This window comes from Schistocerca piceifrons, chromosome 8 (genome assembly GCF_021461385.2).
Source record: "Schistocerca piceifrons isolate TAMUIC-IGC-003096 chromosome 8, iqSchPice1.1, whole genome shotgun sequence".
In the NCBI taxonomy this organism is placed as follows: domain Eukaryota; kingdom Metazoa; phylum Arthropoda; class Insecta; order Orthoptera; family Acrididae; genus Schistocerca; species Schistocerca piceifrons.
Window position 1 is genome coordinate 456,864,123 of NC_060145.1, and position 25,671 is coordinate 456,889,793.

Here is a 25,671-nt window from a genome sequence, read left to right on the forward strand (position 1 = left end):
AACCAATAGTATAATATCTGTTTTTGTTCCTTGACATCATGAAAAATACAAATCATATATTAGAGCTAGAATGAAAAGAATCCCAGTAAAAGTACCGCCAAAAATAAACTCTATCATTTAGAATCATTATTTCCTTCATGTGACTAATTGGAAGGAAGGGTTTGAAAAAATGATGCTACTAAGCAGAAGATAACCTATAACCAAGATCAAAGTAAACTTATTCTTAGTAAAACAGAACAAGAAAGAAAGATGCAACAAAATTTCACCAACACCGAATACTGGATAAATTCAAAGATAGGAGTGGTCATTAGTATTTCAGAAATAAGGTAAGAAAGTGCAGGAAACAGTTGGATAAATAAGATATTGAAAGAAAATTGGAAGAAGACAAAAAAAGATGAAACAGATAGCACAAAATGCGAAATTGATATGATGAGGAAAATAAAGAAATGTGAACAGGATGTGACACAGGCAGAAAGAAGAAAAGGAGGTAGGGAATGGGAGGTGAAAGTAGATAACTAAACACACTAAACAGTGACTAAATGTTTATTCTTGATGAAGTACTCATGTTGAAAACTGAGAGGTACTGATACTAGGAGGAAGAATCCTAGTCATACAACTGGTGGAGTTAGTTCTAGGTCATGAATATTGTACTGTGAAGAATCTTCATTGAAAGGCTATTATATACTTCTGATATAGGATCTCTGCATTAGTCCACCTCTACTTAATGATGGTTTAACTGACATACTCCAGCACAGAAAGCTGATAAGCCATTACAAGTATCCTGCACATGAGTTATATTACAGATATATCTTCCATCTGTAAAATTAATGTTCCAATGAATGTACTGATGTTGCACTGGCAGTCATGCATTTTCTCCCACATTCCATATATCAGTGAGTTAAGTGGAAATGTGTTTGCAGAAATGTGTATTTTCTTTGTGTGCCAACTTTTTCACCAAAGACACAACTGTGGTAAGAAAACTAAACATAAACACAAGAATATGCATTTATTTCAAATAAAATATAACAAAGTTCTTGGAGTATACATATAATTTTCTCTTGAGATGTTTGTTTCTCAATTGCAGGAATTTTACACATTTTTCATACAGAACTTCTAAGTGTTTACCTGGTCCCTTTGAGTGTTTATTTGGAATACATCAGGTACTCTTCTGTAATTGTGTTCTGGCGACGAGTCGTAGGAATCGTGGAGAGGAATGTGAGTTACATCTTTGGAAGGTTCCAGTGGCCTTTGAGGAACCTGTGGTGAGAAAGAGTTATCAATAGTAAAATCAGCACTAGAACACTAGCAACTTCAATTGACCTTATATTCTTCAGCACAAAGAACACCAGCTAAAATAGTTGCATACGCCAGACTTCTGATGAGCATGCTTGAAATTAACATTAATCTAGATCCTTTGGGCTGAGTCTCCTTTATTATGAAGTGAAGGAAAGTTAAGAGAGGAAACAGGATTATAAAGAAAGCAGAAGAGCCAAATAAAAGAGCACCTAATTCGTACTGCTGAATCGTCACAGCAGCCTCTTCAGAATCTACAGTATATCAACAGAAAACTGACCAAGTCATACAACAGTACCACTACGGATATCCTCATTCAAAAACAATATTTCCCTAATTTCATAATATATTTATGTAAAAAAATGCTACATGTTTTATAAGTTTCAGGAGTTTGCAAATGTATATTTCTGAGAATTTTCTTAAGTTGCGTATATTGCACGTAACACGTTTCATAGTCAATCAGAATTTGTAATTTACTCTTACCATAAATAACTAACATATTGTGTCACATTTGTTGTTTCATTTAACAAGGGTCTATTTGGTCTTTTTTAAAATTAATGATTTTGTTGAATTGTTGGTAGCTGCAACCACAAATATGTTTCAAATAAAAAAGAAAAGTCTACACCAAGTGTTTTTGTTGTTGTAATAGACATCTCATGTTGTTTGTTAATCAGTCAGTTTTATAAGGCCACTGGTAATACTTATAGCATATTAAACCCATAAACTGAAATAGAATCAGCTAACTTAGTTTAGAGATGTTTGTTTACTATTCTGTAAAATACTGCAGCCCCATGTGTATGCTGTTCTCAAGCACGAGATGAGTTAGTTTCTGTTTGTGAGCAGCTGGAAGTTGCTCTGATCACTGTCAAGTGAGCTGAAGCTGCTGCAAATGGGTATGTTGGAAGGACACCTGAATGTCATATACCAGAGATACCAAACATACTCCCTAGCTACTCCCTAGTACTATCCTCTTCTGTGAATCCTGTCTCCTCTGTCACTACTCATCCACTTGACTGTGCATGGCACGTCAGAGGTAGGTCTAGGCATCATGTGCAGGGCAGACAGGGGCCAGGGAAAACTCAGATTGTTCTATCAATCCCCCTCACTAACAAGTTTGAGGTACTGTCTTCCACTGAAACTGAAAGTGAGCCAGTGAGACTCACTCCACCTGTTGCGTAATGTGCTGTGTCCAGTATCAAAAGGTGGCAGATGCAAAACAGTAGGGGTCTATTAATTGCCAGCAGTTCAAAAGTGCAGTGAATAATGGTACTCCTTAGAGAGATGGCAGCAAGGGATGGGAAGGAACCAAAGAGATAGATTACCACAGAGAGACGACACTGCAACCAGAGTGAAGAAAACTGCACAACCCTCCACGACATTTTCGGAAGTAGGAACAAAGGGGCACAATATGTAACAGTGTGTAAGGATATTATGAAACCTACAGTACAATAATAAATATGTATATTCATGTAAAGTTAAACACATGATGTTTTTTCTGTGCTGGTGTATAACACAAATGTACAAAACTACTAACAGATATTTTTAAACAATACACACTTGAAATAAAATGTACACATAGTTTTATTGGTTTTATGCATGAATTAGTATTCTATACTAACATTAGACCTGATTTTGAAAAGGAATTTGGCAGTTGCTATCTTACAAATTTGCACACATAACCATCTCACTTTCGAAACAACTCCAGAATGATAAGTGACTAAAATGAAGAAGCCACAATTGCTTTTTGCTGGCATTCTGCTGAAATCAGAAATCCATTACATCATGTCCCTCATTCCCCTTTGGGAGGATTCATCACATTTTGTTATTTCTGTATTGTAATTTTCACATTATGACAGTATGCCATTTTGAGACAACACCAAATTGAAAATTAATCACAAACATGTCACTCTAGGTATGATCTGTTATAATTAAATGTCAGTTAAAGACACATCAACTGTAAAAGTGATTTGAACTTTTAAGATGAACACAAAAAGTAATGTTTGAAATTGTATGTGATCACTGGGCTTGTGTAGTTAGACACATGCAGTTACAAAGTGGAAGTAAATACATTCACAATTGTAACACATTCTGGGACTTTCTTATTCATGTTTCTGATGTATGTTCTGCAATATTCAGTTATATTTATGTATAAGAGCATTTTATGTCAGGAATAAGAGACTTCAGTCTGATTAAAAATCTAAAGATAAAATTACTGCAAGTGAAACACCCAAAAATGACATTTATATTCTTTCTTGCACAAATATTTGAACTTTTTTTTCTGAATATGTCACAATTTCTGAGGGTGTGGTCAGTCAGGAATTATGAGTACAGCTAAAATTGCTGCAAATGAAATGAGCAGCAAATATGTTGATAGTATTGCTTGTGACAGATATTTAGCTACAATTGAATCTTTAAAACACTTTCATGAATTTGGCCATTGAGGCAAAGATTTCAGTACATAGTGAGTAACAAACTACATGCAAACAATCTCCAATTTCAGCTGAAAGCCAGTTACACACTGTGGTACTTCCTCATTTCAGTCACTCCTTCACAGTGACTTCCAAAAACATGGTGGAAAATAGCACAGCATGGCACTGCAGGGAGCACAAAATAAAGTGCCACAGTCTCTCTATGTATGCTCTATCTGTTTGGAAGGAAACTGTGCGCACTCAGACTCATTCAATTTGTTGAAGAGTCTATTCTGGCAGTCATTGAGGGAACTTTGTGCAAACAGCTGCAGACTATGGTGCATGTTGTAACACATGATGCCTGCAGCTGGGCTTTGAGGTCATCTTGCATCATTCCAGCAACTGCCACAGAAGCTTACAATGTGTTGTATTGTCCCCAGAAAAGATCATAGCTCTCTGTTTCTGAGTCAAGTAAGAAGGTTGTGAAGGTTCTGTGACAAACTAGGCTGTGAATTCCCGGAATTGAGCCACAGGATTGACAACTGTACTGGCCCCCAAAATGGGCCAGTCTCTCACTACACATCAGAGGACACTACCCAGGCAGCAGACTGTGGGTGGGGTTCACACACAAAGATCTTTTAGATTAAGTGGCTCTCCATCCATTCCAGGTAATGGTAGCTGTAGAATACTCAAAAGATTTGGTGTAAGTTTCAAAGAAATACCCCTCACAGGTAAGAGTAATAAAATCACAGGCAAAAATTATAAAATCCTAGCACTTAACTGGTAAAGCATAGGCAGAAAAATGCCAGTATTTAAGCACTCATAAAAAGTAGTGAAGTGCACATAATACTAGGTACATAAATCTCCTTAAAACCCAAAATTGACAGCAATGAGATTTTTGCAGAAAATTCGAGCAATTAATGGGAGGATAAGTTAATGGGAAATAGAGGTGCTGTACTTGTCATAGTGTACAAGAAAATTGAATCTAACAAGGTAGAAATTGAACCTGCAAGCAAGACTGTTTGGGCAAGACTCAGTATCAGTAGAGGGGATAAAATTATAATTGGATACTTCTACTGACTGCCAGACTCATCACCTGGTGTACCCAAAAACTTCAAGAGAGAACCTCGGATCAATAGTATGTAAGTTCCCCAAACATACTGTAATCATTGAAGAAAATTTTAATCGATTAACAGTCAACTGAATTATTACAGTTTTGTTAAACATTACTAAATACCTTATCTGAAAACTAAATATAACAGATAGTTCAGAACCCCACTCATGATGGAAACATATTTGATCTGATGACACAAATAGACCAAACCTATTTGAGGATGGTTAAAGTGACAACGAGGTAATTGTAGCAACAATGATTGCCAAAGTACAAAAGGCATCTAAAACAAATAGAAAGACTTACATATTCAATAAACTAAATACAGAGACAGTAGAGTCATATCTCAGTGATAAGCTTGAAACTTTCAGCTCAGGAGAGGGGTTTGTAGAGGAACTATGGCTCGGATTTAAAAGAATAGTTTACTATCCACAGGATAGGTATGTACCCAGTGGATCAGTTGATGCTGGGAGGTATCCTCTATTGTATACAGTTACTGTAAAGGAACTTCTAAAGAAACACAGACTTCTCTGTATTAAGTGTATAACAAAGCACAGGGCTATAAGTAGACAGATGCTGAATGAAATACATTTGGTGCTAAGAAGGCAATGCATGAGGCCTTCAGCGTGTGATGTTCGCCTGCTTCATTTCTCATTGTTAGTCCTCGGTGTTGACGTACTGTGTTCCTATACTGGCTGAAAAATAGGGGAGGGGGGGGGGGGGGTGGAAGTTTGGCAATGACTACGTAAATGATGTAGCTGACAGTTGGACAGATGCATTTCACAGTTCTTTACTTTCACTGTTCACAACCCCCCACCCCAATATTACACAGTTATATGGCCAGTGCACTATTGTTTAACTTTCAACAAGTCTCATTAATAGTTTGCAGACAAACATCCACATGCTGCTACAATAGTTTACTGTTGACCATCTATGAGCAGTAAAAGCCTAACCACACATTTCACAGTCTTTCAAATAAACTGAACAGACACTGTCATTGTTTTAACACGTCTTATTGGTGTAACACTTATTTCACAGTTAAGTTGATGTGTTGTTGTTGTTCCAACCAACACAGGTTTTTTGCCTGAAACTCTGCTGTGGACTGACTGTCTCGAAACCAAAAATTGGGCACTTATATATCCTCACAATAATAGGCACTGAAACTACATATTGTTCAAAGTTTAATTTACAGAAATTACAATTAAAACATAACTCGTTCAGTTAACCAAATACATCAAAAAATTGCATCTTTTTAACTGTTTCTGCTACTACAAGAGTTAAGCTGAATTACTTGTTTAAATGATAAAAATAACATCTATCATTATTGAAACAATACTTTTGACAAAACTGTTAATCACTTTGGAACTACGTAAGGGCTGGTTTTGCTAACATGTTTTTGAATAGAGACAAATAGATCCTTTAAGAATACTATTATTTATTCCTCCAAATGTTTATAATTAGTACAGGATTTATATTTGTTTATATGTCAACAATAGATTTAAGTTATGAAAAATTACTGATTTCACCTTATAACAAAAGATAGTAACTAGGAATAGTCAAAATAAATAAGAAAATCAATTACATACATAAAACTAAGCACAGAGTTAGACCTGGTGTTATACTTTTTAAAACCGAGGGCCAAAATTTCTCTTTTCTGAAAATGCAGATTATACTCACAAATGTTAATGGTAATTAGTTAAAAGAGAAAAAATTAATTTTAAGGAAGCAGATGGCAAAAAAAGAGAGGAAGTAAAAATATCTCAGCTTGCTTTGTCACAAGTGACAACCCTAGTAGAATATTATTGAAGGATATTTTACAAAACCCAAAGAAATTCTTGTTCTACATAAGGACTGTTAATGGCACCAAAGCCAGACACTCATGGACGAGATAGGAACTGAAACCAAGGATAGCAAAGAAAAAGCAAAAATGTTTAATTCCAATTTCAAATCTTCCTTCACAAAGAAAAACTCAGAAGTAATGACTCAGTTTCATCTTGTACCACTGCAAATATGAGTGAAATAAATATTAGTGTCAGTGGCATTGAGAAACAGTTGAAGTCATTAAAATTGAACAAAACTTCAGGGCATGATGGAATCTCTATCATATTCTGTCCTGAATTAGTGGCTGAGTTAGCACCTCTTTTAAACATAATATACCAAAGATACCTCATACAAAAAAACTGTGTCTGAGGGATGGAAGAAAGCACAGATCACACCCATTAACAAGAAGGGTAGTAGAAGTGACCCAAAAAATTACTGTCCAGTATCCTTGATATCCATTTGTTGAGGTCAAATTAATGAGGTATCTTCAACAGAAAGACCATGCCAAACAGCAGAGATCCCTAAACATTGATATGTGAAGCCCAACTTATGAAACCCACAGGAGACAGACATAGCACATGAGGGTCAGCAGATACAGAGAATAAATTTTGTTTGAAATTCTTGGGCGTACATATGGACAACACTACTTCACAATATTTCTTTTCAGTCATGACATTTATGCTTCACAAATCTTCTCAATATGGAACAAATGAAACATACCATCATCATAAAACAAGAATGAAATGTGACTACACTGTGACCTGAAAAATTAGTCTCTAGTGAAAAAGGTTTAAAATGCACAAGCACAAAAATCCTCAATGCACTTCCAAGTAACATTAAGTGTCTATGAGGTAATAACATACTATTTAAAAGTAAAGTAAAGGAGTTCTTGTTTGAAAAAACCTTCTATTGTCTAGAAGAATTCTAAAGCTGAGATAGCTAAGATTATTTACTATGTATTATTGTGTATTCTTGATTCAACATATCTTGCTGCTTCAGTTAGATTAACTGGTGAACTATAAGTCAAGAAGATGGTCATTTTTACCCTGTAAAAGTTGTTTCAATAGGATCTGAAAACCGCATCTTAACCTCTGTTTGTGAGTGTAATTAGAACTTACTGATTGTGTTGCTGTATTATTATTTTCAGTTTGCATTCTTAATCTTTGTTTATTGTCCTGATGGAAATAAATGTAATAATGAATTAAATGTTTTGATTCATTCCACATACAAGCATTACCATGCAAAAATGGATCTATGGAATACATATTGCAATAAATAAATAAATAAATATCCATGGATAGGCCTAGATGCAAGACCTGTCCCATACATCCTCCAACCACCACCTACTCCAGTCCAGTCACAAGCATCGCCTGTCCCACCAAAGGCAGGGCTACTTGTGAAAGCAGTCATGTGATCTACAAGATAAGCTGCAACCACTGTGCTGCATTCTACGTGGGCTTGACAACCAATAAGCTGTCTGTCTGCGTGAATGGTCACTGACAACCTGTTGCTGAGCACGCTGCCCAACATGATAGTCTTCATTTCAGTGACTGCTTCACAGCCTGTGCCATCAGGATCCTTCCCACCAACACCAGCTTTTCTGAATTGCAGAAGTGGGAACTCTCCCTGCAATATATCCTACATTCCCATAACACTCCTGGCCTCAATATTCATTAGTCATTGTTCTTTACCCACCTATTCCCTTCCCTGTTCCCATTCCAGCACCACACAGCCCTCTATTCCACCAAAGCACTAGTCTCTACTTCTGTCTTTTTCTGCTGCCTTCTCCCCATCCTTGTCCACCATCTGCCTGTCTGTCTGTCTTGAACTCAACATTTCCACTGTATGGTGAGTAGCAGTTTATCCTTTTCATAATACTGTCATTACAAATACTAAGGTGTAACAATCTGTAGGAATATGAGACATAATAATCATGTTCAGTGCTAGAATACTAGGGAAATGCGATCATTCCATAAAGGAGATTGTATACAAAACACTCATGCAAGTCTTCCAGAATATTGCTAAAGTATGTTGGACCCACACCGGGTAGGACTAACAAAGGGTACTGAATGTACACAGAGAAGGGCAGTACAAATTGTCCCATGTATGTTTGAACCATGGGAGACTGTCACCAAAATTTTGAAAGAATTCAATTCGCAGGTGTTTGAAGACAGATGCAAACAATCCTGTGGAAACCCACTTAGAAGTTTCCTTTGAGTGATGAATCTAGGAAGACACTACAACCCCCTACATATTGCTCCTGTAGGGATCATGGAGAAAAGATTCAACTAATTACAGTGAACAAAGAGTCACTTACACAATTATTCTCCCTGGGCTCAATATGTGAGTGGAACAGGAAAAGTCCTAATAATTGGTATAATGGGACATGCCATCTGCCATGCACTTCACAACGGTTTGCAGAATACAGATGCTGATGCAGTAATGGAGTCAATTCAAATCATAGTTTCATAGCCTGATTTAACTTTTTATGTGGTTGCCTTAAATAAATCCTCAGAAGTTCTGGGATCAGTATTTTTCCTTCTATTTCTTTTTTGACTTCTGGGTTTTGTAAGCCATGTTTTGTTGTTTTTTGCAGTAGGATGACTTAAAAACAATTTTGGGTGTGACACATGTTGTTCTCCTTTTGATGTTTCCCACATCATAACACATAATCCTATCATTCTGAGTAAACTAACATCATCATCTGTATAGATCTGTTTTGGTTTTCTCCAAGTGGTTCATTTACATAAACCATGTGAAGGCAGATTCAACACTTTTCATCTGCTTATCCTCCCTCAGTTGAAGGCTTTCCTTTTAATACTGAGTAATACTGCAAGGCACTGTTGTTGTTGTTGTGGTCTTCAGTCCTGAGACTGGTTTGATGCAGCTCTACATGCTACTCTATCCTGTGCAAGCTTCTTCATCTCCCAGTACCTACTGCAACCTACATCCTTCTGAATCTGCTTAGTGTATTCATCTCTTGGTCTCCCTCTACGATTTTTACCCTCCATGCTGCCCTCCAATGCTAAATTTGTGAGCCCTTGATGCCTCAAAACATGTCCTACCAACCGATCCCTTCTTCTAGTCAAACTGTGCCACAAACTTCTCTTCTCCCCGATCCTATTCAATATCTCCTCATTAGTTACGTGATCTATCCACCTTATCTTCAGCATTCTTCTGTAGCACCACATTTCGAAAGCTTCTATTCTCTTCTTGTCCAAACTAGTTATTGTCCATGTTTCACTTCCATACATGGCTACACTCCATACAAATACTTTCAGAAACGACTTCCTGACACTTAAATCTATATTCGGTGTTAACAAATTTCTCTTTTTCAGAAACAATTTCCTTGCCATTGCCAGTCTACATTTTATATCCTCTCTACTTCGACCATCATCAGTTATTTTATTCCCTAAATAGCAAAACTCCTTTACTACTTTAAGTGTCTCATTTCCTAATCTAATTCCCTCAGCATCACCCGATTTAATTTGACTACATTCCATTATCCTCGTTTTGCTTTTGTTGATGTTCATCTTATATCCTCCTTTCAAGACACTGTCCATTCCGTTCAACTGCTGTTCCAAGTCCTTTGCTGTCTCTGACAGAATTACAATGTCATCGGCGAACCTTAAAGTTTTTACTTCTTCTCCATGAACTTTAATACCTACTCCAAATTTTTCTTTTGTTTCCTTTACTGCTTGCTCAATATACAGATTGAATAACATTGGGGAGAGGCTACAACCCTGTCTCACTCCTTTCCCAACCACTGCTTCCCTTTCGTGCCCCTCGACTCTTATAACTGCCATCTGATTTCTGTACAAATTGTAAATAGCCTTTCGCTCCCTGTATTTTATACCTGCCACCTTCAGAATTTGTAAGAGAGTATTCCAGTTAACATTGTCAAAAGCTTTCTCTAAGTCTACAAATGCTAGAAATGTAGGTTTGCCTTTTCTTAATCTTTCTTCTAAGATAAGTCGTAAGGTTAGTATTGCCTCACGTGTTCCAACATTTCTACGGAATCCAAACTGATCTTCCCCGAGGTCCGTTTCTACCAGTTTTTCCACTCGTCTGTAAAGAATTCGCGTTAGTATTTTGCAGCTGTGACTTATTAAACTGATAGTTCGGTAAATTTCACATCTGTCAACACCTGCTTTCTTTGGGATTGGAATTATTATATTCTTCTTGAAGTCTGAGGGTATTTCACCTGTCTCATACATCTTGCTCACCAGATGGTAGAGTTTTGTCATGACTGGCTCTCCCAAGGCCGTCAGTAGTTCTAATGGAATGTTGTCTACACCCGGGGCCTTGTTTCGACTCAGGTCTTTCAGTGCTCTCTCAAACTCTTCACGCAGTATCTTATCTCCCATTTCGTCTTCATCTACATCCTCTTCCATTTCCATAATATTGTCCTCAAGTACATCGCCCTTGTATAAACCCTCTATATACTCCTTCCACCTTTCTGCCTTCCCTTCTTTGCTTAGAACTGGGTTGCCATCTGAGCTCTTGATATTCATACAAGTGGTTCTCTTCTCTCCAAAGGTCTCTTTAATTTTCCTGTAGGCAGTATCTATCTTACCCCTAGTGAGACAAGCCTCTACATCCTTACATTTGTCCTCTAGCCATCCCTGCTTAGCCATTTTGCACTTCCTGTTGATCTCATTTTTGGGACGTTTGTATTCCTTTTTGCCTGCTTCATTTACTGCATTTTTATATTTCCTCCTTTCATCAATTAAATTCAATATTTCTTCTGTTACCCAAGGATTTCCATTAACCCTCGCCTTTTTACCTACTTGATCGTCTGCTGCCTTCACTTCTTCATCTCTCAGAGCTACCCATTCTTCTTCTACTGTATTTCTTTCCCCCATTCCTGTCAATTGTTCCCTTATGCTCTCCCTGAAACTCTCTACAACCTCTGGTTCTTTCAGTTTATCCAGGTCCCATCTCCTTAGATTCCCACCTTTTTGCAGTTTCTTCAGTTTCAATCTGCAGTTCATAACCAATAGATTGTGGTCAGAATCCACATCTGCCCCTGGAAATGTCTTACAATTTAAAACCTGGTTCCTAAATCTCTGTCTTACCATTGTATAATCTATCTGATACGTACTAGTATCTCCAGGATTCTTCCAGGTATACAACCTTCTTTTATGATTCTTGAACCAAGTGTTAGCTATGATTAAGTTATGCTCTGTGCAAAATTCTACAAGGCGGCTTCCTCTTTCATTTCTTCCCACCAATCCATATTCACCTACTATGTTTCCTTCTCTCCCTTTTCCTACTGACGAATTCCAGTCACCCATGACTATTAAATTTTCGTCTCCCTTCACTACCTGAATAATTTCTTTTATCTCGTCATACATTTCATCAATTTCTTCATCATCTGCAGAGCTAGTTGGCATATAAACTTGTACTACTGTAGTAGGCATGGGCTTTGTGACTATCTTGGCCACAATAATGTGTTCACTATGCTGTTTGTAGTAGCTAACCTGCTCTCCTATTTTTTTATTCATTATTAAACCTACTCCTGCATTACCCCTATTTGATTTTGTATTTATAACCCTGTAATCACCTGACCAAAAGTCTTGTTCCTCCTGCCACCGAACTTCACTAATTCCCACTATATCTAACTTTAACCTATCCATTTCCCTTTTTAAATTTTCTAACCTACCTGCCCGATTAAGGGATCTGACATTCCACGCTCCGATCTGTAGAACGCCAGTTTTCTTTCTCCTGATAACGACGTCCTCTTGAGTAGTCCCCGCCCGGAGATCCGAATGGGGGACTATTTTACCTCCGGAATATTTTACCCAAGAGGACGCCATCATCATTTAATCATACAGTAAAGCTGCATGTCCTCGGGAAAAATTACGGCTGTAGTTTCCCCTTGCTTTCAGCCGTTCGCAGTACCAGCACAGCAAGGCCGTTTTGGTTAATGTTACAAGGCCAGATCAGTCAATCATCCAGACTGTTGCCCCTGCAACTACTGAAAAGGCTGCTGCCCCTCTTCAGGAACCACATGTTTGTCTGGCCTCTCAACAGATACCCCTCCGCTGTGGTTGCACCTACGGTACGGCCATCTGTATCGCTGAGGCACGCTGTATTATGTAGAGTCAGTTTTTTCATTCTAGCAACTGTTCTGACTTAGCATCACTCAAACATTCATTCTAACTAAACTGTGAGTTTCATTCTTTATAAGAGCAGCACTGAAATAATCTGTCTTTATTCATTAAAACTGTGTACTAGAAAGACAAAGACCAAGCTTTGAGTTCTACTGTGGCACTAAATTCTAATTAGTCAGGAAACTTATGCTTATGAAAAGGGTAGACTGGTACTCACCATACAGCAGAAATGTTAAGTCACAGACAGATTCAACAAAAAGACTGTCAAACAAGTTAGCTTTCAGCCAAAAGACCTTCTTCTGAATTAGACAACATAAACACACACACACACACAAATACATATCACACACATATGAACACTGTCTCTGGCAGCCAAGGTCAGTGTCAATATTCCAATCTGGATTTTCCATTATTTGAAACTTATGGTTACTAGGATATATTACGCAGGTGGTTGATGGGAAATGGGAAGGATACACAAAGGAGAAAAAGGTGAAATGGTCGCTCACAGATTTGTTAAAGCTGTGAAACACAGAAACAATTTCTCAAACAGAGGAAATGCAGTCAGTAAAAATTTTTGATTCAGAATTCTTGGCTAGTAATTGCATGCAGGAAGAAAAATATTAGTACTGAAAACAGATAAATCTAAAAATACACACACTATCTCAAAATACACACACCTTTCCTTTTGTATTTTACACATGTCTATCAGCAGTACTCATATTTCAGCTCCCAAAGATAAGTACTGTACAGAAATCCAGTCTCTACAAAATTTCTAGTTTTCACAAGTGAATTCCTTTCCCTCTCATAAAATTGTAATCATTGTTAGCAAAATTGTCACTGATCTGCAAATGCTGTACAGCTCAGTCTGGTAATTGTGATGATGATCACCTGCTTTATCTCTTTGTTGATTGTCCTCAGTTTTGACGTACTGGCTGAAAAAATTGGGGGTGGATGTGCAACTACTGTATACTGTAAATGATGTATCTGACAGATGCACATCTGCTTTTGATAAGTCTCATTAATAGTTTGCAGGCAAACATCCACATACTGTTGAACATCTACGAGCAGTAAAAAACATAACCACAAAGTTCATAGTTCTTGAAGAATAGAAAGATATGTATGGAGCAGACACTGTCAGTGTTTTAACACACTGCCTATTTGTGTAACACTTATTTGACTGTTAAGTTGATGCATTGTTGTCATTCTAACCAAAACAGGTTCCTTGTCTGAAACTCTGCTGTGAACTGACTGTCTCGGGATCAAAAATTGGGCCCTTATAAATCCTTGCAATAACATGTACAGAGGGAATTTAAGTTACAAAACAATTACTGATTTCACCCTATAATGAAAAGATACTAACTAGGAATATTTGAAATAAATTAGAAAATCAGTTACATACATAAAACTAAGCACAAATTTAGATCTGGTGTTATATTCTTTAAAACCTCCCCCCATGAACCATGGATCTTGCCATTGGTGGGGAGGCTTGCGTGCCTCAATGATACAGTTAGCCGTACCGTAGGTGCAACCACAACAGAGGGGTATCTGTTGAGAGGCCAAACAAACGTGTGGTTCCTGAAGAGGGGCAGCAGCCTTTTCAGTAGTTGCAGGGGCAACAGTCTGGATGATTGACTGATCTGGCCTTGTAGCACTAACCAAAATGGCCTTGCTATTCTGGTACTGCGAACGGCTGAAAGCAAGGGGAAACTACAGCCGTAATTTTTCCCGAGGGCATGCAGCTTTATTGTATGATTAAATGATGAAGCCATCCTCTTGGTTAAAATATTCCGGAGGTAAAATAGTCCCCCATTCGGTTCTCCGGGCGGGGACTACTCGAGAGGATGTCATTATCAGGAGAAAGTTCTACGGATCGGAGTGTGGAATGTCAGATCCCTTAATCGGGCAGGTAGGTTAGAAAATTTAAAAAGGGAAATGGATAGGTTAAAGTTAGATATAGTGGGAATTAGTGAAGTTCGGTGGCAGGAGGAACAAGACTTCTGGTCAGGTGAATACAGGGTTATAAATACAAAATCAAATAGGGGTAATGCAGGAGTAGGTTTAATAATGAATAAAAAAGTAGGCATATGGGTAAGCTACTACAAACAGCATAGTGAACGCATTATTGTGGCCAAGATAGACACGAAGCCCACACCTACTACTGTAGTACAAGTTTATATGCCAACTAGCTCTGCAAATGATGAAGAAATTGATGAAATGTATGATGAGATAAATGAAATTATTCAGGTAGTGAAGGGATACGAAAATTTAATAGTCATGGGTGACTGTAATTTAGGAGTAGGAAAAGGGAGAGAAGGAAATATAGTAGGTGAATATGGATTGGGGCTAAGAAATGAAAAAGGAAGCCGCCTGGTAGAATTTTGCGCAGAGCACAACTTAATCATAGCTAACACTTGGTATAAGAATCATGAAAGAAGGTTGTGTACATGGAAGAACCCTGGAGATACTAAAAGGTATCAGATAGATTATATAATGGTAAGACAGAGATTTAGGAACCAAGTTTTAAATTGTAAGACATTTCCAGGGGCAGATGTGGACTCTGACCACAATCTATTGGTTATGAACTGTAGATTAAAACTGAAGAAACTGCAAAAAGGAGGGAATTTAAGGAGATGGGACCAGGATAAACTGAAAGAAAGAAAGGTTGTACAGAGTTTCAGAGAGAGCATAAGGGAACAATTGACAGGAATGGGGGAAAGAAATACAGTAGAAGAAGAATGGGTAGCTTTGAGGAATGAAATAATGAAGGCAGCAGAGGATCAAATAGGTAAAAAGACAAGGGCTAGTAGAAACCCTTGGGTAACAGAAGAAATATTGAATTTAATTGATGAAAGGAGGAAATATAAAAATGCAGTAAATGAAGCAGGCAAAAAGGAATACAAACGTCTCACAAATGATATCGACAGGAAGTGCAAAATGGCTATGCAGGGATGGCTAGAGGACAAATGTAAGGGCTTATCTCACCAAGGGTAAGATAGATAGTGCCTACAGGAAAATTAAAGAGACCTTTGGAGAAAGGAGAACCACTTGCATGAATATCAAGAGCTTTGAGGGAAACCCAGTTCTAAGCAAAGAAGGAAAAGCAGAAAGGTGGAAGGAGTATACAGAGGGTCTATACAAGGGTGATGTACTTGAGGACAATAGTATGGAAATGGAAGAGGATGTAGATGAAGATGAAATGGGAGATATGATACTGTGTGAAGGGTTTGACAGAGCACTGAAAGACCTGAGTCGAAACAAGGCTACCGGAGTAGATAACATTCCATTAGAACTACTGACAGCCTTAGGAGAGTCAGTCCTGACAAAACTCTACCATCTGGTGAGCAAGATGTATGAGACATGCAAAATACCCTCAGACTTCAAGAAGAATATAATAATTCTAATCCCAATGAAAGCAGGTGTTGACAGATGTGAAAATTACCGAACTATCAGTTTAATAAGTCACGGCTGCAAAATACTAACACGAATTCTTTACAGATAAATGGAAAAACTGATAGAAGCCGACCTCAGGGAAGATCAGTTTGAATTCCATAGAAATGTTGGAACACGTGAGGCAAAACTGATCTTACGACTTATCTTAGAAGAAAGATTAAGGAAAGGCAAACCTATATTTCTAGCATTTGTAGACTTAGAGAAAGCTTTTGACAATGTGGAATACTTTCTTTCAAATTGTGAAGGTGACAGGGTTAAAATACAGGGAGCGAAAGGCTATTTACAATTTGTACAGAAACCAGATGGCAGTTATAAGAGTCAAGGGGTATGAAAGGGAAGCAGTGGTTGGGAAGGGAGTGAGACAGGGTTGTAGCCCATCCCCAATGTTATTCAATCTGTATATGGTGCAAGCAATAAAGGAAACAAAAGAAAAATTCAGAGTAGGTATTAAAATCCATGGAGAAGAAATAAAAGCTTTGAGGTTTGCCGATGACATTGTAATTCTGTCAGAGATAGCAAAGGACTTAGAAGAGGAGCTGAACAGAATGGACAGTGTCTTGAAAGGAGGGTATAAGATGAACATCAACAAAAGCAAAATGAGGATAATGGAATGTAGTTGAATTAAGTCTGGTGATGCTGAAGGAATTAGATTAGGAAATGAAACACTTAAAGTAGTAAAGGAGTTTTGCTATTTGGGGAGCAAAATAACTGATGATGGTCGAAGTAGAGAGGATATTAAATGTAGACTGGCAATGGCAAGGAAAGCGTTTCTGAAGAAAAAAAATTTGTTAACATCGAGTTTTTGAATGGAGTGTAGCCATGTATGGAAGTGAAATGTGGACGATAAATGGTTTAGACAAGAAGAGAACAGAAGCTTTAGAAATGTGGTGCTACAGAAGAATGCTGATGGGTAGATCACATAACTAACTAATGAGGAGGTATTGAATAGAATTGGGGAGAAGAGGTGCTTGTGGCACAACTTGACTAGAAGAAGTGATTGGTTGGTAGGACACATTTTGAGACATCGAGGGATCACCAATTTAGTATTGGAGGGCAGTGTTGAGGGTAAAAATCATGGAGGGAGATCAAGAGATGAATACACTAAGCAGATTCAGAAAGATGTAGGCTGCAGTAGGTACTGGGAGATGAAGAAGCTTGCACAGGATAGAGTAGCATGGAGAGCTGCATCAAACCAATCTCAGGACTGAAGACCACAACAACAACAACATTCTTTAAAATGAAGGGCCAACGTTTCTCTTTCATGATAGTTCAGATTACACTCATGTATGTTAATGGTAATTAATTCAAAAATGAAAAAATGAATTTTAAGGGGGCAGATGGCAAAACAAGAGGGGAAGTAAAATTATCCCAGCTTGTTCTGTCACATAATATAAACCGCACAATTCTAGCATCATACAACATGCGTAATTGTTGCTAAGGTTAGGTCTCTCTTAAATGACATGTCATTTGTACTGGGTGTTAAGAAAGAAATATTCTAATACTTTGAGAGGTGTTAGTACTCACTGAAACAATAAAAATAAGTCCAATAAACAAGGGTCCATAAATGTGTACTTTCTGAGATAAACACATTGAACCGTGTGTGGCTCGTGTTCATGCCATTTATTGTTGGTCATCTTCTTTTACGGTACTGCCACCTTGTTTTCTTATTCCATTTACTGGTGTCACTAACTTCTGCCTTACTTGCCTGTGAGTAGCAGGAGCAGCGCTTATCAATAAGGGCACTGTTGTACCATCTCTGGAGCGACCGATAGAATTTCCAGGTCGTCGTGTGTCTGGAACTCAGTTGGAAATGAACCAGGAGTGCAGTCGGGCACAGAGCAGCATCAGGGATGGATCAGCAGTGAGGTGCTGACACACAGTACCTGCCAACCACTGGGGACTCACATGCACTGTCCAATGGAAGGACACTGGAGTGGGAACGACTGTTGGTTGGTCATATGGTTGGTCGTCTCATTGGCTAATGTGTATTTGGTCTTTTGACCATTTCCATGTGTGAGGCAGTTGGTTGGTTGGGGCAGAGCAGCAAGGAAGTCTCCGTGGTGCATAATCAGACCGGAGCCACTGGTGGCATGCACGGGCAGTTGGAGTTGTGAGGCACTTCTTGCGAGGGTTACGAAATTCGTTGGCCACCAATCCTGAACACTAAAGTTGAGTGCTCACTTAACCTACTATCAAGCCTCAACTGCTATCATATCAATTCGTTTGATCCTGGTTGTCGCTTTCTGGCAGATTCCCGCGAGCGACAACATGTGTGGATTGAAGTCGGCTATAATTGCAGCCGTCTTCCTGTGTGGTGTTTAACTTAATTTAATTCATTCTTTCATTAATGAAGTGTACCAGCAGTATCTTCTGCCTTGTGGCCGTTGACATTCTGGTGAACTGCTCTGGTCATTGATGTAGTTTTTGGCAGTGTATTTTCCTTGTCATGTTGATGCTGTCCAGTACGGCACGTAGTTCGACAGCTGAGGTGTTGTTGGTCGTTTTGGGCATTTATCCTGACTTGGCTGGATTGGGCACCAGTATCCATAATGTTGTGCTATTGACATCCTGTTGTAATTTTGCTGGTTGGGTGGAACGGAACTGATCTTGTTGGTTGGTCTGTCGGCTGGCTTTCGGTTAGGTTGCCTTCTGATTAAGAGGTTGTTGGTCTGATTGCCTGTCTCTCCTAAACATGCATTAGTGTTATCTTTCCAGGCCGATCCTTGGAACATTCTGAGAACCGCTCCTTGTGTTTTACATAGTGATTTCCTTTTAGTCTTAAGTACTCTGTGTGGCCTTCAGCCGAGTTTCATCCTTTCAAAGTTAAAACTGAAAATTCCTTGTGCCTAGGCCTTAAGCCATAAATTGGTTTCAAGTTGGTATGTGGCCTTCAGCCGCATTTTCAGCCTTTTCATATCAAAAGTTGAACAATTTTTTCTAGGTCTTAAGCCATAAGAAATATTTTCTAGTTTTTATGTGGCCTTCAGCTGAGTTTTCCAGCTTAAGTTAAAAATTGGAAATTTCTTTGTCTGGGCTTTAAGCCATGAGATTGTTTGGTTTTCATATGTGGCCATCAGCCAAGAGTTTTAGGATAAAGCCTTTAGCCTATTTTAGTTTAAATTTAGAAGCTTTTCCCTTTAGGCCTTAAGCATGGTGTGTGGCCTTCGGCTGAGTTTTAATCTCTCTTCAATTAAAAATTTAAAATCCTCGTCTTGCCCTTAAGTCATAAGATGGTTATTCTTTAGTATGAGGCCTTCAGCCGAGTTTTACATAAAATATCTTCAGCCTTTTCAAACTGAAAGCTCTTCCTCCTTGGCCTTAAGCCATTAAATTAGTTTGTTGATATGCGGCCTTCAGCCTAGTTTTCAGCCTATTTAGATTAAACACTGAAAATCTTTGTCTCGGCCTTAAGCTGTAACACTGTTCTTGATTAATGTGAGGTCTTCAGCCGAGTTCTATGGGAAAAATTTAAGCTAAGGCTTTCAGCCTGTTTATATTGAAAATAAAAAAAAGAATTTTCTAAAGAAGTGAAACCTCCAGAAGAACTCAATTCCTTGCTCAGCCCTTGTGCTTTGTATTTTTGATGTGGCCTTCAGCCAATCTAAATTAAATCAAAGAGGGCTTTCATTAAAACCTTGAGAGTTTTTGATTCTTGCTTCTGTGATTGTGTGTTTTAAGAAATAAAGTTTATGTGTTGAGTACAGCTGACAGTAACTTATTTTGGCCATTTTCCACAGATAGAACCTCATCTGTTCTATGCTGCTAGTGCAGGGATTTCACAGGTGTTTATAGGAAGAGCTGTGTGATGCTTGGTTATGGATATTAGCACAGTCACTGCATTGGTGCTCCATCACATGTGTCACCAAGGTATTGTGTCATCTTTCTCACAGTACTCTACCTACTGTTAAGTGGTCTGTAGTCAGTTGTGTGGTTTGAGTCATGTTGTAAGCTATGTTAGTTTCCATTGTGTTTGTGTGCCTGATTGTAAAGTACTGTCAACCCGGGGTATGTATCACAGTGTTTTACCTTCTTCCAAAAGTGGATTCACTTATGTGTTTACTGTTGTATGTACAAATGATGTAATACATTTACATTTTTTCTCTTCCACCATTTGTTAGTAATGGAAACCTACTACTTGACAAGTGAAATGGCGAATATGATATTCTGCTTTTGTTTAGCAAGTAGATGTAGCCCACAAGCCCATGTCCTCTATGGTGAAAAATATCCATGGCACAGAGTCCCCTCTGATAAGCTGTTCAGCAGACTTTTCCAGCATCTGAGGGACACAGGTACTTTGCACTTCAGAAGACTGACAGTGGAGGGCCACACACAGTCCACATGGCTAAAATGGGTGAGCACATTCTACATTTTGTGGAAGAAACCACTGGGACCAGTGCGCAATGATTAGCAGCAGTAGAAGACATGTCTCACTCTGTTATCTGGGGGTATTTCATGAACAGTTGCTGTATCCATATAATCTACAGTGTGTTCAGACCCTAAGGCCACAGGATCATCATGGCAGAAGGCAGTTCTGTCAATGGCTGTTGCAGAAGTGTGCCGCGGATCCACTGTTAACAATCAAGATTTTATTTTCCAATGAGGCAGGGTTCACAAGAGATGGCATTGTGAATTTCCATAACCAGCGTGAATGAGCAGATGTAATTTGCCAAGCAGTTCAGGACAGAAGACATCAACACCAATTCTCAATCAACATACGGACAGGCGTACTTGGCAATAGATTAATAGGGCCATATGTGCTACCACAAAGGTTAACTGGGGTGCATCAACTGGACTTTCTCATTAATCTATTGCCTATCTTACTGGATGGTATACCATTGTGGCAATAAATACAAATGTTCTTCATGCATGATGACACACCAGCACACTTTCACCACAATGTGCACAATCTTCTGACATAGACATTTCAGGACCACTGGATTGTTTGGGGAGGAAGGGGGGGGGGGGGGGGGGTGCACTTCAAGGAACTAACTATGCCTCATCAATCAACAATGGGCTGACACTTCAATGTATGCCAGCAGATACAACAGCAACCAGATATACTTCAAAGGGTATGTCATTCCTTATGCCAGATGGCAGAGGGGTGCACTGTCATGAACATACGCCATATTGAACATCTCCTGTAAACATGTTTTTCGCAGAAAGTGTGCATTCCCAGACACAGGTTCATTGCACTTATATCAGAAAGTTTGAATTCATGGACTCATATTTACTGGACTTATTTTTCTTGTTTTGATGAGTATTACCACCTCTCAAAGCATTCAACACCTTTTTTTTAACACCCTGTATGATACAGGAACAGTAAAGGGTGTAGTACGAATTCCTAGGAGTACACCTGCTAGCGTCTCCTTCCAGTTGGAATATACAGTTTCACCTGTTTGTTGTATAACTACCTTCCATTTTCTATGTTTGATATGGAATGAGAACCAGCTTAGATACGGTTTACCATTCAGATGCTTAGACATAGTCACAGACATACTGGGCATGCACAGCTTTTTATCAAGGTATTTACTTATTTCAGTGATCAGTTTGTTAATAGACCGTTCCTATATCCATAGCTATTATTCAGGATAATGTTATGAGTTTTGCTACACCCTTCTACCTTATTACACACTGTTGTGAAATGAGCACAAAGAATAATTGTGTAAAGAGTTTATGCTAACACCTCTAAATATGCGATAATTGTTGTGGTGTTGCTTGATTAGTTTTCCTAGGTATGAGATATATACTATACCAGAAGTATTGTTTCATACTAGGAAAAGAATAGATTGATACTCACCATAAAGGTGACCCTCTGAGTTGCAGACAGGCACAAAAAAGACTGTTATAAACTACAGCTTTTGACCAAAGTTTTCTTCAGGAAAGGAAACACATATAGACATTCACACAAGCAAGCACAGCTCATGCAGACATCACTGCTACCACCAGCAGCTCCAACTGGAATGTGACTGTCACATGAATAGCATCAGCATTCTCATCTGACTTCAAACTTTAACCAATGAGAATGACTCCTTATTACCATGAAAACATCATGTTGTGCACTATGCCAGAGATAGTGAGAAAAGAAGGCCAACAGGTATGGTCCCAGTATGTTGAAATGTAATTATTGTGCATGGAAGAGCTTCATTCCATACAAAAAGCACTCTGTCGTCAGGCCACGAGTGGCCTACTGTGACCATCTGACCACTGTGTCATCCTCGGTGGAGGATGCGAATAGGAGGGGCGTGGGGTCAGCACACCACTCTCCCGGTCGTAAGATGGTATTCTTGACCGAAGCTGCTACTATTCGGTCGAGTAGCTCCTCAATTGGCATCACGAGGCTGAGTGCACCCTGAAAAATGGCAACAGTGCATGGCGGCCCAGATGGTCAGTCATCCAAGTGCCGACCACGCCCGACATTGCTTAACTTCGATGATCTCACGGGAACCGGTGTATCCACTGCGGCAAGGCCATTGCCCCTTCATTCCATATAAGAGAGAATAATGTTTTTGCTTTGTGGTATGTGAGAAACCTCTGCATCCCCTTAGGTAAGACAATGTTTGAAGCACTCAGAACATCTGATCAGTATATTTCCACTGTGACTAATGTGGGCATGATGAAGTGCAGTTATAGAGATTGGCATGTGAACTTGTCTATCAGTAGGTCTAAAGAAACACACAGTCAGCAGTGCCACTGATAGAGACATATTGATCAGTGTCACTAAATGCAACATAATAAATAGTACTTTTTGTAATACATAAATCATGAGTTCTGTTGTCATTTAGATGATCCTATTTCTCAGCTACGTGACTGCACCTGTAAAACTAGATGTTGTGGGTTTTCCTGTAGGGGTGCTCACCAAAATTGCAAATGCTATTTAACAGTTACTCTGAAGTGACAGACACCTAATCAAATAACTGTTGTGACTAGCCGATCTTTCAAAGTGCCACCGTGCAATTACGCGCATCCTCTACATGCGGCGCTGTCTGCCAGCCATGCAGCAGCAGCGCCACCTAAGCGGCTAGCCAGCCAGCGGCCGCTAGACTCAGACTCAGTTGTGATTTGACTGTTAAAGTGTACACACGTCTTACTCTGTTTACTTGATCTGTGACTTCCATGTATTGCGTCTTCCTTGAAATATATTTGTTCAACTTGAAGTTATAACAATTGGTGATGAGGTAGTGATCTTTCTTTTCCATCGTTGACCCACATGTTTCCATGGCTTTTTTAAAGCAACTATTGCAAGGTCTCATAGAACAGCAAACGCTTCTCACAAATGCGATTCGTGATTTCGTCACGGCATCAAATCGTTGTCTCTACCTCCCTTTCCTCCTTACGACGAGATGGCAGAAGACTGGTCTGATTACAAAAAACGTCTTCGGCAGCACTTCTTGGCATTTCATGTCATGGACAAACAAACACGTAATTCTCTGTTCCTTTCATGGATTTCACCTCAAATGTATTGGTTGTTGTCACAATTGGCTCCTTTGAAAGATCCTGCATCTTTGTCCTTTGCTGAAATGTGCTCACTTCTGTCCATCTATTTTCAAAAGCAAACACATATGGTAGCCCCTTGTGTTGCCTTTTATCATTGTCAAAAACAACTGAATCAATCCTATCGTGCTTGGACTGCTGAACTTCATGGCCTCAGTAGAAAATGTCATTTTTCACAAAGAATCCTATGCTGTTTCCATGGTACGGGATGCTATTATCTGATCGGCACCTGACAAATGTGCCCTTCAGTTGGCAAATCCGACTCTGGATGAAGTCCTATCCACTGCTCAGTCTTTTCAAATTTCTCGCACCACTGGAGCACAAATAGAGGCATGGGGCGACGTCAGGGAAATACAGCCTCTGTGCGATATTGACGAAGCATGTGGCATGTACCCACTGGCCAATATGGCCGCAGTACACTCCCAAGCGCAGCCTCAGCCTGACCGTAAACAGACCTCTAAGAAACTGCAGCAAAACCCATGGCAACTTCCTTCATGTCCGCGGTGTTTTAAGAAACATTCACGAGAAGATTGTCCACAACGTTGGGCCGTGTGTCACAAATACAAAAAAAAGGCCCATGTGTCATCCGTTTGCAAATCCTACCACATACATGATGTTCATGAACATGACACTGATTCTGATTCTGTGTTGTCTGGCGATTGTACTTCCTTTCAGGGAAGTTATTCCTCACTGTCCAAATACTCAGTCAAGATGTTCGCATGCAGTTGGATACTGATTCTGCTGCCACTACTATCAATTCTCAGACGTATCTTCAGTTGGGTTCTTCAATCCTGTCACCTGTCACTAGGGAATTACAGACTTACAATAAACAGAAGATTTCTCTCTTGATACAATTTGATGCTGAGGTATCTTACAAATCTGTCATTCGCACTGTTCCCATATTTGTGGTCAACCACAGTAATGCGGAGAATCTTTTTGGTTTCGGTGCCTTTCACGTTTTTGGGTTCTCCATAGATGACTCTGTCAATATCGTCTCTGATGCTATTCATTATGCTCAATTGGATTCCTTGTTGACAACATTTTCATCCCTTTTTTCTCCTGGGTTAGGCCGTGCAAACGACTTTGAAGCTCATATCACGCTCAAACCCACTACTTGGCCTAAGTTTTGTCGGGCTTGGCCCATTCCTGTGGCCCTTCGTGATCAGGTCAAACGGGAGCTGGATCATCTCACTGCTTTAGGGATCTTGCTTCCTGTCACTTCCAGTGAGTGGTCTTCTCCTGTCATTGTCGTTGCTAAGCCAAATGGTGATATTCATCTCTGTGGTGATTTCAAAGCCACTGTAAATACTCAATGCCTTATCGACACTTACCCTATGCCTTGACCTGAAGAATTGTTCACTGAACTTGCTGGAGGCCAGCATTTTTCTAAACTTGACCTGTCAGAAGCTTATTATCAACTTCCTCTTAATGCTGCTTCCCAGCAGTTTCTGGTCCTTAACACGCCTTTTGGCCCCTATCAATACCAATGATTGCCATTTGGGGTTGCCAGCACCCCTGCTCTCTTTCAGCAATTCTTGGAACAATTATTGCTCACTGTCCCTGGGTGTATAAATTACCAGGATGACATTGTTGTCACTGGCTCCACCACTGACGAACATCTTCAAAATTTCCGCACACTTTTTCATGTCTTACAGACTGCTAGTCTTAAGTGTAATCCTAAGAAATCAAAATTTTTTCAGGCACCTATCACGTACTTGGGGTTTCAACTCTCTCGGGATGGTATTCGTCAGCTTCAGCAAACTATTGCTGCGATCGATGCCCTTCCCCGCCCTACATCTGTTAAGGAACTGCAGGCCTTCCTGGGGAAAATAGCATACTATCACAAGTTTTTACCGTCTGCTGCTTCGGTGGCTCAGCCATTGCATCGCCTGTTGCATAAAACGGTGCCTTTTCACTGGTCCGCATCATGCGATGCGGCTTTCCAGAAATTGAAGACTATGCTGAAACAGGCCCTGTGCCT

General features: G+C 39.3%; 1 protein-coding gene across 2 annotated transcripts in view; it reads right to left on the reverse strand.

The window, feature by feature from the left end:
* Positions 1–989: 989 nt before the first annotated feature.
* The window catches only part of LOC124711878 (transmembrane protein 145-like), a 113,358-nt gene continuing 88,676 nt past the window's right edge, over positions 990–25,671 (reverse strand). For both annotated transcript variants that reach the window (XM_047242118.1, XM_047242117.1), the window contains exon 12: positions 990–1,257. In XM_047242118.1, the coding sequence (XP_047098074.1) occupies positions 1,114–1,257 (144 nt within the window). In that variant the 3' untranslated portion in view covers positions 990–1,113. The remainder of the gene's footprint in view (positions 1,258–25,671) is intronic.